Source organism: Eublepharis macularius, chromosome 19 (assembly GCF_028583425.1).
Source record: "Eublepharis macularius isolate TG4126 chromosome 19, MPM_Emac_v1.0, whole genome shotgun sequence".
NCBI lineage: Eukaryota > Metazoa > Chordata > Lepidosauria > Squamata > Eublepharidae > Eublepharis > Eublepharis macularius.
The window spans coordinates 4,308,037-4,322,250 of NC_072808.1; the positions used below are offsets into that span (position 1 = coordinate 4,308,037).

Consider the following 14,214-nt stretch of genomic DNA (forward strand, 5'->3'; position numbering starts at 1 on the left):
GTATTAACCTCATACTGTGTAATCCGCCTTGGGTCTCAGAAAGGCGGACTATAAATGACGTAAATAAATAAATAAAAATCCTGTCTTTGTCGTACGCAATAGTAAAGAGTCCAGTAGCACCTCTTAAGACTAACCAACTGTGGTTCTTGAAAGCTTATACTACAATGAAGTTGGTTAAAGGTGCTACTGGACTCTTTACTATTGCATCTGACAAAGACAGCTGTGGTTCTGGAAAGCTTACGCTACAATAAAGTTGGTTAGTCTTAGGAGGTGCTACTGAACGCTTTACTATTTTGCATCTGACGAAGACAGCTGTGGTTCTTGAAAGCTTACGCTTCAATAAAGTTGGTTAGTCTTAAGAGGTGCTACTGAACTCTTTATAATTTTGCAACTACAGACTAACACAGCTAATTCATGTTTCTGTTAGCACAAACTCACAGGGCAAGTTTAAGCCTATTGATTTCAATGGGTTTAGAACTGGAGCAACTCTGCTTAGGATTGCACGACCAATTCCTCGCAAGAAGGTCTCAGACTCCACCCCCCACCCCACCCCACCCCCGCCACGAGGGAGGGGGGCTGGGCAGAGGGCGGCTGCAGCCCTGCTTCCGCTCTGGCGGCCACTCTGCGCGCGCCCGTCTCGGTGGTTGTGCGGGTCTTCCAGCCACGCCCCCCTCCCCCAGGCTCGCGAGCAGCCCAGCCGGAGCAGCCCCCTTCGCGGCCAGTCCTGTAGCTGCTGCCGGGGTGAGTGCGGGCCCGGGGGCTTTCAGGCCGGGAGCTGCCACGTGTTTGCTTCTGCATCGCAAGCCCTGGGAGAGCCCCTTCCTTCTTGTGGCGGGAAAGATGCCGCTCGGATCCCTGGCAAGGCTGTTGCAGGGAGGGCGGGGGGGGGGGGATAGCATTGGAAAGGGGAGACAAGGGCGTATGCGTGGGTTAATGCAAGAGGTTTGGGCTGGTGTGCGTGCGTGCAATGGTATTGCAAAGTTATTGCAAGCCGTGTTGCTTTTCTTTATAGATATTTTCCTTTAAAGGATTGCAAACGTGTGGATTGCACCGTCTTCCTGTTCGGTGCATGGGAAGGAGAGCCGCCCCCCCCCCCCGCCTCATTTTGCATGTGCTTGTGTGTTCCCAGGAATCAGGTTCTTGAGAAGGGCCTGAAATGCTTGGAGCTTTTGCTTTGTTAGGGTGAACTGCCTGAGGGGCAATTGGGTGTGAATGTGTGTGCACGGCAGAAGCGAATCCTGGAGCCGCATGGTGGCATTAAAACGTGTGCCTAAGAAAAGAGGAGCAAGTTTCGGGTCCAGTAGCACCTTAAAGACCAAGTGGGTTTCCTGGGCGTGAGCTTTCTCGAGAGTCCAAGCTCCCTTCTTCGGGAAGCTTTGGGTACCTGTCAAGATGTAACAAAACTTGTGTTCTAGTATGAGCTTTTATGGACTAGAGCCCTCACTTCTTCAGATGCAATGAGTGGCTCCTGGCGGTGCAGTTATTTTATGTAGGAGGCTTGAAAACGGGGGCCATGAAATGCAGTGTGAAATGGAATTATGCCAAATTCAGACTGAATGGAGAGAGAGAGATCAGTCACCATTTACACTAAGTTAGTTAGCCCTTATGGGGAGTGCCCAGTTTTGCTACCACCTAGAGTGTGACAAAAATCCCAAATTCTGGTTCAGTCCAGGATTGTTTTCAATTTGAGTTTTACTTAATTCTGTTTCACCCTTTATCTCCTGCATAGGAACTACCCGCCTCTGAGGAAATGAACTGTAGGTCACATCGGCTTATTTTGGGGGAAAAAATTGCTAGCGTTTAAGCTGGCCCAAGAATCCTGTTTGTTTTTATGGAAACAGACCGAACAGTCTTTGAAATTAACTACTAGAGGCTGTTGAGGCAGTATGCAAGATTGTCTAAAGTGTACTGGTAGGGAGGGAGGCTTGGAAAATCTGAGCTGAGGCTGCTGTCTGGCTCCAAAATCCTCCAAGCTAAGCAGTCGTTTGAGGAGTGGAGGAGAACACAAAGGGAGCCGTGGCTACAATAAAGTTGCAGTGTAGGCTGTGTTCGTCTACGCTAGTCAGAGGAGACGACACCGGCTGGTGAAATCATTATTTTGGGGGGAGTGGAAAGGGTCCTGCAATATGTGCCAGTGTGTCTGGTTTTCAGAGGGCCGAATGGACGGGTGTGGTACATTTTGTTGTGTAGGAAAAAAAATGATGAAGTTATTGGAGTATTGCTATTCAGACACTTTTCTACCCTTTGATTCATTACTGCCACTAGGGAAGACTTTTTTTTTTTATAACGGGACGGGAAAGCACTCGAACAAAGTCATCGTCTTCCAACAGGGCAGGAAAGTTAAAGAGTTTAGGTTGGTTCCTTGAGGCAAAATTGAAGGGCACTGTTGGAGCCATAAAAAAGCCACTGCAGTGTAGCGGATAGCGTGTCGGTCTGAAATCCCCAGATGGATAGCTCTGTTCTTCCATACAACTCACTGGGCATCCTTGCTCCAGTCATTCCATACCTAACCAACCCCGCAGGGCTGTTGTGAGGATAAAATAAGGAAAGGAGAACCCTGTTTGCTGCCCCGGGCTTCTTGGAGGTAAGGCAAGAGTTTTAAAAAGGAAGGAATGGAGTGGTAGAGGTGTGCAACATGGAAGACTAGGCCAGTTTATGGAAGAACGATGTGATGTGACTTGTGGGGCATCCGACGGCATAGCCAGCTTTCTGACTAACTGCCTTTGTTTCCCTTTTTTAAAAGACTTTGTGGGCCTCGTGGGGGAGGGAGGGCTCCAGCATGGCCATGGGAGTGCAGGACCAGTACGAGCCAGTGGCGGAGATCGGCATTGGGGCTTACGGCACCGTCTTCAAGGCCCGAGACCTGCAGAGTGGCAAGTTCGTCGCCCTCAAGAACGTGCGCGTGCAGAGCAACGAGAACGGGCTGCCGCTGTCAACTGTGCGTGAAGTTGCCCTGCTGAAGCGGCTAGAGAACTTTGACCATCCCAACATTGTGCGGTGAGGGAGACCGATGAGCATGGGGCGCCTTATGGAAGAGTATCAAAAGAATCCTGCCGGATCAGACTAGTATAGAATCATAGGGTTGGAAGGGGCCTCCAGGGTCATCTAGTCCAACCCCCTGCACAATACAGGAAATTCACAACTACCTCCCTTTCCCCCACAATACACCCAGTGACCCCTGCTCCATGCCCAGAAGATGGCAAAACACTGTCAGGATCCCTAGCTGAACTGGCCTGGGGAAAATGGCTACCTGACCCCCATGGTGGCAATCGGCGTTGTCCTGGGCATGTAAGAAGGGGCCACAGGTAATCTGTCTAGTCCAGGGCTCCTCATTCTTGTTGAGCCTGAGGGCACTGAGCAAGCGCTTTCTAGCACACAAAAAGGAAAGATAGAAATGACAGTAGAAAGTACATAGAGACTTATATAAAGTACGAAGCCCTGCATTTGAGTTACATTTGAGCTACAACAGAAAAGTATATTCAAAATATGTACCGGCATAACTAGTTTATATAATAGTTCTCTTCCCCTTTCCTTGAGTGATTATACTGTAATAGCAATAATTTTAATCAATCTCTTCCATATTTCGTGTCTCTATTATGATTACCTTAATTTAGCTTAGTTTCGACCTAAGTAAGCAAAGAAATCTTCCCGTTTTTTCCGGAATTCCCACCCCCATTTTGTTAAGTTAAAAACCAAGTTCTAAAATGGTGCCGTGACCCATGGCAGACTTGGGGGGGATGGTATCTTTTAGTCTGGCCTGCAGCCACCCATCTAGTTCTCAAAACTTTGCTGGATCAGCCCTATTTGCTATCCTCTCTGGTACAAGGCATGTTTATCTGTCCAAACCCTACCTGCTTTGTTGAGCAGGGGGGAAAGGGATAGCAGAGGACTGGCTGACTGGTTCATACCCCATGGAGAAGAATCATCAAAGCCTCCACTGTTACCAAGTAATCCAGGTCAGAATTTAGGCCCAGAGCCTGCAATCTAGGAATTGACCCAAACTTGTTATTCCACTCCGCTCTCTGCGGCATCTTCAAAGAAATACATGCAGTTTACAACTTGGGTAGTGTTGCCTTCGAAGGGCAATTCACAGCCAAGATTTGTAAATGATTGCGGGAAATTGCCAGGCCGGGATAAGGAAAATTTGCAGAGGCTGTAATAAGGGCCACTGGGACAAGGGCGGGGAAGTGATATGGGTGGGGTGTTGTTTGTATGATAAGGGAATGGGGGCAGTGAGAGATCGCATGATTGAGGTAGCTAAAATTGTGAGTCTCAGTTGAAGGGCACACAATAAGGCGTGCAGCGCAATAGCATGCCTGAAGCTGCCTTACGAGACAATCCTCTTTATAGATCATTTGGAATGGATTTTTTTGTGTGCGGAACAAAAAATCCACCTCAAACGATTGATAAAGTGCATTATCCAACGTGTGCGGAATCAGCTGGTCTACTGAGGTCGGTATTGTCAACTCTGACTGGCAGCGGGTGTCCAGGGTCTCAGGCCTTTCACATCATCCATCCGGAGCCGCTGAAACGGACCTTGTGCATCCAAGGCAATTGCTCCAGCGCTGACCCGCATTTACTGCCTGATCCTTTTAACTGGAGAATTAACCTGGCTCCTTCTGCATGACAAGCAGGTTCTGTACCGCTGAGCTACAGCCCCCTCTCTTTCCCTCCTACATAGTCATCGTCCCACTCTTGTCCCAAATGTACAGCGCTGGGTCTTGCAACCTGTGTCAGTTCCAGCCTGCTCTCAGTTTTAGGATAGTGCTTAACTGCTGATCGTATCGGAGAACCATGTTCGTCACCCCCCTTCTTGTAGTTCTGGAATGCTTACGAAGCACCCTTCCCCTCATCATCCTCTAGGCTCATGGATGTTTGCACGACGACGCGGACTGAACGTGAAACCAAAGTAACGCTGGTGTTCGAGCATGTGGATCAAGACCTGAGAGCGTATCTGGATAAAACACCCCCTCCTGGCTTACCAGCAGAGGCAATTAAGGTAATTCTTCTGGGTGTTCGGTGGATTCCGGACCCATTTTGGGGAAGTGCCAGTTTTCTGGGCAGGTATCTGAATGTACGTTACATAAGACATTGCGATGCGGCATGCTTTTCTGTATTATCCAGGACATGATGCGTCAGTTTTTGAGCGGTTTGGAGTTCTTGCACGCAAACTGCATTGTTCATCGTGACCTCAAGCCCGAGAATATCTTAGTAACCAGTTCTGGTCAAGTCAAGCTGGCTGACTTTGGCCTGGCTCGTATCTACAGCTGCCAGATGGCTCTGACACCATTGGTAAGTATCTGGCCTGGATTTAGCAAAAACCCGGGATGATTTTTTAAAAATCCCAAATTCTCCTCCTGTTTAATTCTTTCCAATTGGGAGGTTCGCTATGAATCAGTTCTCAAACTTTTGAGACTTTCTATGTGATTGGGAGCTAGGAACTACTGTTAAAAAACAAGAGTTTCCCAAACGGTGTAACAGGAGATGCCCGAGCGGGTTCTATAGGAAGGCAGTTCTGTTCCCAGCTGCAGAATATTAGGCTCAACTAGGAGTCCATGTGTGCTGGCTAGATATTATGGCAAAGTACAGCTGTCGTGTGCACATGGGCGCACAGAGTTGGTGAGCAGCAGAGAGGCATTTCCTGTATGGCTTGGCCAGGCCAGAACCTGAAACCATTTCAAGTATGTATCTTGAGGTGAGGTCTCGTAACTCCACAGCACATGAGTTCCTCCTCTTTTGGATTGGAGACGTTAAAGAGTGTTGTACTGCATGGAGTAAAGGGATGCTATCCCGTGAATGCTATCTCTGTTCCCCTCGGCAGGTAGTTACTCTTTGGTACCGTGCACCGGAAGTGCTGCTCCAATCAACCTACGGCAGTCCTGTGGACATGTGGAGTGTTGGCTGCATTTTTGCAGAGATGTTTCGAAGGAAGTGAGTGGGTCTGGGAGAGGATGTGGGACGGTCCACCAAGGGGGAAATGGTTGTTGGTACATCAGACCAAATGCAGGGAGTGGGACGTGGTTTTGCTGTAGGAAGTGGATCTTTAGATACTCCCAAATGGCTGTAGGTTGCTAAAATGCCTGCAAGTAGCTACAGTCTGATATACTCTGCATCAAGAATGAAATACAATTAAAAGAGAAGCACTGTAGGAGACCTGGGTTCGCATCCCCATTCTTCTATGGAAACTCACAGGACCGGCCACACGCTTTCAGCCTAACCTCCCTCACAGGGTTGTTGTGAAAATAAAACGGAGGAGGGGAGAATGGTGCTGTAAGCTGCTTTGAGTTCCCTCCCAGGGAGAAAAGCGGGGTATAAATGCATTTTAAAAATGGCTCCTCCTATCTCATCCATTAAAATAATTTACAATTGTTCTATAAAACAGCATTGCTTGAGTGTTTGCAGAAGCTGGGGTGGGAAGACTCTGGTTTTGCTTTGGGAGGAGGGCTGAATTTTGTTTAAAGAGGTTACATCCTTTTTTCCCCTCTGAGCTTTCGACGAGAGTAGAATACATTCTAAACAAGCCCGCTGATGCGGGGAGGGCGGAATATAAATGTAATAAATTAAATTAAAATTAAACAAAAGGCAAGATGAAGAGGTTCAATATGGGTAAAGGTTACACACCAGGTAATAATGTGAAGGCAGAACTTTTGCCTCCAGATCCCTGTAGTAGGAAGTCCCACATACTGCCCCCTGGGCTTGGCAGACCCCCTGCTCCTTGTACGTTCCAATCGGCTTGTTACCAAGGTCAGCAGCACAGCTGGGAAACAATAGATTAGGGCTGGTCCTGCCTGGAGCTTCTGTCATGCTTATCTTTCAGGCTGATAGAGCAGACAGGCTGTTGCCACATCTTTTTTCTGCAGAGCAGCCCCCCCCCCGGCTCCTCCCTGTCTATCTGGGGGGGCAGGGAACGGGGTTGGGGTTGCAACTGGGCAGAAGTTGGCCTGCCTTTCTTCCTCTGCGGCTGTCAAGCAGGCATGTCGAGCTGAAAGGACCTTCTGCTAAGGAATGGAATTCTTCCCAAAGCTTGTGTAGGGGGGATATAAAACCTGCCCTGGGCTCGTTTTACTGGATTGCGGAGGAAGAATCCACCCACAATGTCCTTCATTGTCAGAAACACCCCCTGGTTTTTTTATTAATTTAGAAAGGGACAGCATTAAAAGAATGTTTCGTGCCATAACACTATTCTGGCATTGAAGGCAGAGCATGAAATGGCCCTCATTTGTCTCACACGAGCTTTCATTCTTGGTTGACCCGTTTTTGTTATTTGCTTGTGACTGTGGGCTAGCTGGCTCTCCAAGGCCTCTGTGCACATGTGAGCGGAGTGGACCTTTTGTTCACAGTGGCCTTGTGATGCCCTGGCCTTTCTTTGTGTTCTTGATCTGGTCCAAGAGAACTCGTTTAACTCCTCTTTTCATGCGCTGACCCTAACAGTCAGAGAACCTCTGTCTCGTGCCGTCTGTTTGTAAAAGGATTTGGTCATCCCACACTTGCTCAGACCAAGTTTACTCTCATGAGAAAAAACCATCTCATGGCTTCCATATTGGGCGCAACAGGGAGGTTTTTTATTCAGTTGCTCTAGTTGCTCAGCTCCATCAATGAGTCACTAGAAGGAAGTGGTTGTTAAAAAGAATGGTTGCAGATGTAAAAGGCCATGTCTCTGTGAACATTTTGACATTTCTGGTTCTTTGCCTTGGTTTACAAGTGTAGAAAGCCAGTGCAGGGGGAAATTCATTTGAAAGAAGCCCATATATTCTGGTGTCTGTATTCTGAACACAGACACCTGTATTCACGTGAAAGGAGTTACAGACACGTTCTTGGGAAAGCAGCAAGAAACGAGACAACATTCCAGACGGTGTCTGGAATGAGGAATTTCTCCTACAAGGAAGAGAGATTATTGAACTGACTGTTATGACTAAAGTCTGATGGCACTTTTATGAGTGCAGATTTGGAAAATTGACATTGTATGACTTGCAGACGGTGAAGAGACTGACAAGTGGCTATAAATTCTAATGGCTTGGGTTGAAGTATTTGAACTGACAGTAAAAAAGTATAAGCAGTTAGATAGTTACGGTGGTGTTTTTCTTTTCATTAGAGCATTTTAGATGTTACTGTCCCTCTTTGTTGTGTAGTGCAGGGGGGGATATCTAGTGGTTTCTCACATTTTTATCTCCCCTGCCTCTCAGGAGCTCAGGGTGATATTTAAAAAGTTCCATCTTGTAGACAGGACAGTGTCTGCTTGTTGTAGAGGAATGGCCCCCTTCTTGGTGGGAAAAGCCTTTTTGAGGATGCCGACAAGCTTTTGGGGCGTTGGGCAGCTTGAGACAGGGCACCTCTTAGAAAGTTTGTTCTGACCTTTGAGGTTATGGTTGAGGGATGGGTCTTGTGTGACCAGAAATAATTGTTGGGTAGTTTTACTCCTGTTTTTGTGACAGTTTTTAAATAACCCTGCCACAAGTCCTCTGTGGAAACAAGTGTGTTAAAAATTCTATAAATGAGGGCTTGCCGTGTACTGCTCCTAAGGTTACCAGCCTGCAGATGGTAGCTGGAGATCTCCTGGAATGACAACTGATCTCCAGGCAACAGAGACCACTTCTCCCGGAGAAAATGGCTGCTCTGAAGGGTGAACTCTGTGGCATTATATCCCACTGAGGCCCCTCCCCTCCACAAGCCATGCCCTTTCCAGGCTCCACCCCCCCAAATCTCCAGGAATTTCCCAACCTGGACTTGGCAACCCTAACTGCTCCCTACATCCAGGGATAGAATGAGGAAATCCTATAGGGGGATCTCCTCTCTCCTGGGAGTGTGGTGCTTGTGTCAGTTGTTTCCCGCACCCCAGAAACCCATGTATTGGGTCCTTTTATTAGTGGCCTGGGTGGCTGTTAGGCCTGGGTATAAAGGCGGGGCCTACGGGATACCACCACAGTAACCGCAGTTCTCTTTGTGCTCCGCAGGCCTCTCTTTTGTGGCAACTCCGAAGCTGACCAGCTGGGCAAGATTTTTGAGTGAGTCCCATTCGCCTCTTTTGTTCCCGTGGCCAAGTCACCAGGGGATGGCCGCCTCTTTTTGTCTCTTCCCTCCCCCACCATGGGGCCTTCCGCGATGCACTTGGCGTGACTCACCTCTTGATGAGGGTGCTAAGCCCAAAGCTTGTGTAGCTAGTGAGTCAGGAACAGGGAAGCGTCAGTTATCTCGGTTGTGAAAACTCCCTTTCGGTTGACCTTTCTGCCACATCACAAAGCCGGCCGGCCAGAGGCCACAGGGGGAGTCAGCTGATAATTCCAAGTATGTGCTAAGTCGGGCCACCTTTTGGATCAAAGCACCAGAAAGGGCGGGGTGGGGGAGAAGAAATGAAAGATCTTACCTTTGAAGAGGTTGGGTGTGCTGGCAAACGAATGTTGAACTTGGGATACGCAAGTGGTTGACTGAGAGCAGAACTACAAGTGACAAAAGGCACAGGTTGGACACTCGTCAGCTTCCCCCAAGTTTTGATGGGAAATGTAGGCAGCTTGGCGGAATGTTGGACAAGTGACAGTTGAAAAGTCCGTTGGACAGCAGTCGGAGAGCCAAGCTGCAAGACCAGCACGCCTACATTTCCCATCAAAACTTGAGGGAAGCTGACAAGTGTCCAACCTGTGCCTTTTGTCAATTGTAGTTCCGCTCTGAGCCTCAAGAGCTTACTTCCTTGTCGGAGGAAGGTATCATCGCTCTGTCCCCCCTACAACCTGCACCCACAGTTCTGTGCTTGTCACACCGCATGTGTCCTTATTTTTACTGTTTTTTATTCTGTTCTTGTTTTAACTCTCCAGAGCTGATTCTGTATCGAAATAAATTGATTGATTTGCTGGAGCTAATGGGATGCATCGGTACCACCTGCTTATTCAGCAATAAACTGGGCCCAAGAACACCCAGATGCACCCAGAACACGCATCTAGAACAGGAGATACCCCAGTTTCTGAGTCAAACCTTCCCTCTAACATTAGCATCTCCATTTCGTTGGGATTAAGTTTCAGTTTGTTAGCCTTCGTCCATCCCCAAACTGCCTCTAAGCACATGTTCATTTTGCTCTGGATGTGTTTTGTAGGAGGTGAAGAGGGAAATAGGGAGAGGGAAGAAGGCAAAGAGAAGGGAGAAAGCCGGGTGGCCTTTGTTCATTTCTCACGCAAGTGGCTATTGCAAATTCTGGTTTTTCTGGTTCCTAAAAATTTCACCTTTAGTTAGGAGCATCACAGCCCTTTTTGAGTTACATGAAGAGAAGAAATCGAGTTAGGCTGAATGACGGAGAATCTCAAAGGGCTGAGGCTGTACCTTTTTAGCTATGTTTTCATAAATGTCACCTTAGGATGCAAAATAGTAAAGAGTCCAGTAGCACCTTTAAGACTAACCAACTTTTTTTTGCAGCATAAGCTTTCAAGAACTGCAGCTCTCTTTGTCAGATGCATCTGACGAAGGGAGCTATGGTTCTCAAAAGCATATGCTACAATAAAGCTGGTTAGTATTAAAGGTGCTACTGGACTCTTTACTGTTTTGCAACTACATACTAACACAGCGAACTTCTCTGGATCTATGACCGTTTGACCCTGGGCTGCTGTAGCTGATGTGTTCTCCTTGACTTGCAGTCTAATTGGCCTCCCCTCCGAGGAAGACTGGCCACTGGACGTGTCTCTGCCACGCTGTGCTTTTGCTGCTCGCCTCCCACAACCAGTTGAGAAATTTGTACCCGAAATCGAGCTCCCAGGGGCTCAGCTGCTTTTGGTAAGTTCCCCAAGAGATGAAGAGGGAGAGCAGTAGCTGTGGACAGGGGGACTGGAACGCTGTCTGCTGCAAAAAGGACACTTGAGGGGGCACATGCGTGGTGTTAGGGCAGTGGCCTCCGAGAAAGTAAGGGTTGTGGCTTAGTGAGAGAGGACATGGTTACTGTGCAGTCAGTTCCATACTTCCTCCCGTCGACTCTTGTTTGAAGGGTGGTAGAGCTTCCTTTGCCCTAGTCCCCGGAGAGAATCGTTGCTAGTCAAAAGAAAAAGTGGCTCCCAAAGGAAATTAGAGAAATTCATGGCGGTCCATCAGTAGCTACTCGCCACGGTGTTTAAAGGGAGCCCTCCACGTCCAGAGGCAGAACATTTCTGAATACCAGTGCTAGGAAACAACATCAGGAGACAAGCTTTGGCCTCTCAAGAAATCCTGGAGGTTTGGCACACTGCCTCTGCAACACTCATCTGTCCTTGTGTGCTCTGTTGTTGGCTCTCCACAGCAACTGGTTGGCTACTACGTAAGACAAGAGGCTGGCCAGATGGACCACCGGTCTGATCCCATAGGGCTCTTCTTAGGTTCTTTCGGTGCTTAGTTTGATGGCTCACTGAGCTGTCTTCTTGCAAGGCAACTTCATGTGTGCACAGGTTGGGCTTTAAAGGTGTGCACAGATACAGGATGTGTGACTCACATGTCTGGATGGCCTTTTCATTAACGTTCATCCAAAGCCATTCTGAGACTGCTTCTGTACAGGGTTTTTTTCACTGCATGGGCAGCAGGAAACTTCTACAGTATTTGGGAGCATTTAGACATCATCTGGTTCCTGTATTGAGACTGATTAAAGTGATTAAAATGTGGAATTTGCTGCTGTAAGTTGTAATGATGGCCTCAGGCATAGATGGCTTTAGAAGGGGATTAAACAGGTTGGTGGAGAAGAGGTCCATTAACAGCTGCTAGCCTTGGTGACTAAAGGGAACCACCACATTCAGGTCCAGTAGCACCTTTTAAGACTAACACATTTCATCGTAGCATAAGCTTCCGAGAAACACAGCTCTCTTTGTCAGATGCATCTGATGAAGAGAGCTGTGTTTCTCAAAAGCTTACACCACAATAAAATTTGTTAGTCTTAAATTTTGTTAGTCTTAGTCTTAATATTTAAGAATGCTTGAACAGCATTATTAAATTTTTAAAAATGCAGACCAGCATACTAGCACCTACACTTAAGCAGGAAAACAGTCTGGATACAGTGGAGTTTTTTCTTTGTGTAACAGTGTGCTGCAACTTAAAAAAACAACAGCCACTCCTGTTAACAACATGGCTTTTATGCTAGCGGGAGTGGGCTGAAGGGTACGTGGCAGTCTGTCTGCCCAGACCAATATTTGTACCTATCAAGATTTGCAAGTTCCCAGTGTCTGCCCCCTTAAGGTGGTACAGTATAGGCATGTCTTTCCCATGTGCCAGACTCTTTGGTCTTGGCCCACAGTGACTCCTGAGCTGTGTACAAAGGGCGCACTCTGTTCAGTCAGCTAGCTTATGTCTCTGCATGGTGAGTCGTTCATCGCCTCAGCCCATCTTTGGGGAGGGGGAGTCATTTGCCTGTGTGGTAGAGAGACAAATGAGTGTTGGTGATTCAGCAGGTGGCAGCAGAGCGGCTGAATACTTTTCACATGTTCATGCTGTATGTGAGAGCTGCAGTGAATAATGTCATGTGTGAACACCCCCTTAGTCATAGGAGTACATGAAGCAACGTCATTCCCACCCCCCCTTCCCTCCAAACTAGGGCTAAGAAACAGATTGGGTTGTGTATTGGTAAGCATTGTTGGAATGAGTTGGGAGAAAGGGCACAGTATGTTTTCTTTTTTTTGTTTGTTTAGAGCGTACCAAAGTCTGTCCCCAGTTCTGGTTCTGTACTGTCGCTTGTTAAATCTTGCATGAGGAAGGTTTGGAGGCCAGCTCGGGGCAAAAGTGTGTGCGCTTTCTGCACAGACAGCTCACGGGCTTCCTATTTCTCTGTCTCTTTCTAGGAAATGCTGACCTTCAACCCTTACAAGCGCGTCTCTGCCTTCCAAGCGCTGCATCGCGAATACTTTCAAGACAAAAGAGCGGGTGATGGGTAGCACCCAAGGAGAATCCCTGACTTGTGGGGAAAAGACTGTACAGAAGGCTTGTGTGATGGTGTATGTGAGGATGATTTTGTACCACACTAAGGGGCTCTGGTCAGACCTGTCTCTGAGGTTCCTGGCTGTGCTGGGATTCAGGGTGGGTAAGGCCAGGAGTGCAGCCCGCATACATTTAAAGGAAAAGTGTATGTTACAGGAAGTGCGATGTCCTAAATCTATCCCGACTTGGAAACGGTGGGATTCTCGTAATATCTCTGTGCCATCCACACATACACATTTCATGTACCTGGATAGATCTCCACAGGTGTTTTTGCAGGTCCCGTTTGTTTATAGGAGGGCCAAGTTTGAGGTCTCCTCATGTCTTCGTCTGTGGATTCTTTGCCAAAGGTATCACCAATGCCTTTTTTAAAAAGAAAATCCTTTTAACAGTTTACACAATAATGTTGCTGCCTTATCACATTCCTGTGGCTGACAGTTTGACACTAAAGCCCTGCCTTAATTTGTTACGGAGCACCAAGATAAATGAGAGCAGAGGATATTTTTGTACCGATATTCACAATTTTTTTTAAAAAATGTTTTCAAGTGCCGAGACTGGTCAAGGACATACATTCCTGTATCGGTGAGTGTCTCAGTATTGGACCAACTGCTTATGTTTTCCATCCTAGTCACTCTTTAAGAAAAAGAAAAATGCTTCTAAAAATGATTTTTAATAAATGCTACGGATTGGGGGCCAGGCAAATACATTTTGGTAACACCCCCCCCCCCAATTATCTCTTGCAAATGTCTTGTTGAAGGGAGCAGGATGGGCGTGTACGGCTGCCTATTATGGGATGTGCTCCAATCCTTGCTTCAAATGCAGGCTTTGAAGCACACTCATTTCTCAACTTTCTGTTCTAGCTGACTTGCACGAACTCAGCCTCTGGGAGAATTTTTCCTGTTGAAGAGAATGCAAAATTTGATTTTTCAGGAACGTATTGTACTTCTGGACAGACGTGCATCTGTACTACCCGAGTAGTGGTGTAGTTGGGGTGGAGAGAGAGCACTTGGTGTTAACTTGTATCGTCTGCATACAAAAAAAATCACCGTTTTCTTGATTTCTGGCTGCTCCAGTGGTTCTGCTGCCCGGTTCCTTTTACTTGGAGGTCTTCACCATAGACCCTAGTGAGTTATATCCAGTAGGTAGTGGGCCAACCGCCTGGCTTAGGGTCAGGCAGCTTCATAGGCTCGAACTAAAATGTTGGCAAGCACATAAAGTTGAGATTCACAAGCAAATGCTATTATCTCTGTTTCTTGTCTTCCCCTCCCAAAGAAATCATAACTTGATTGTGGCAGTTATGAGGTAGACTAC

The 14,214-nt window shown here is 47.4% G+C and overlaps 1 protein-coding gene across 1 annotated transcript; it reads left to right on the top strand.

Moving 5' to 3' along the window:
- The first annotated feature begins 654 nt into the window (after window positions 1–654).
- On the top strand, window positions 655–13,960 carry CDK4 (cyclin dependent kinase 4). Its single transcript, XM_055003918.1, has 8 exons — window positions 655–741; window positions 2,744–2,997; window positions 4,864–4,999; window positions 5,125–5,292; window positions 5,822–5,931; window positions 8,952–9,002; window positions 10,617–10,752; window positions 12,771–13,960. Exons 2-8 carry the CDS (start codon window positions 2,780–2,782, stop codon window positions 12,861–12,863), a joined length of 912 nt encoding a protein of 303 aa, XP_054859893.1. The 5' UTR covers window positions 655–741; window positions 2,744–2,779; the 3' UTR covers window positions 12,864–13,960.
- Window positions 13,961–14,214: the final 254 nt, after the last annotated feature.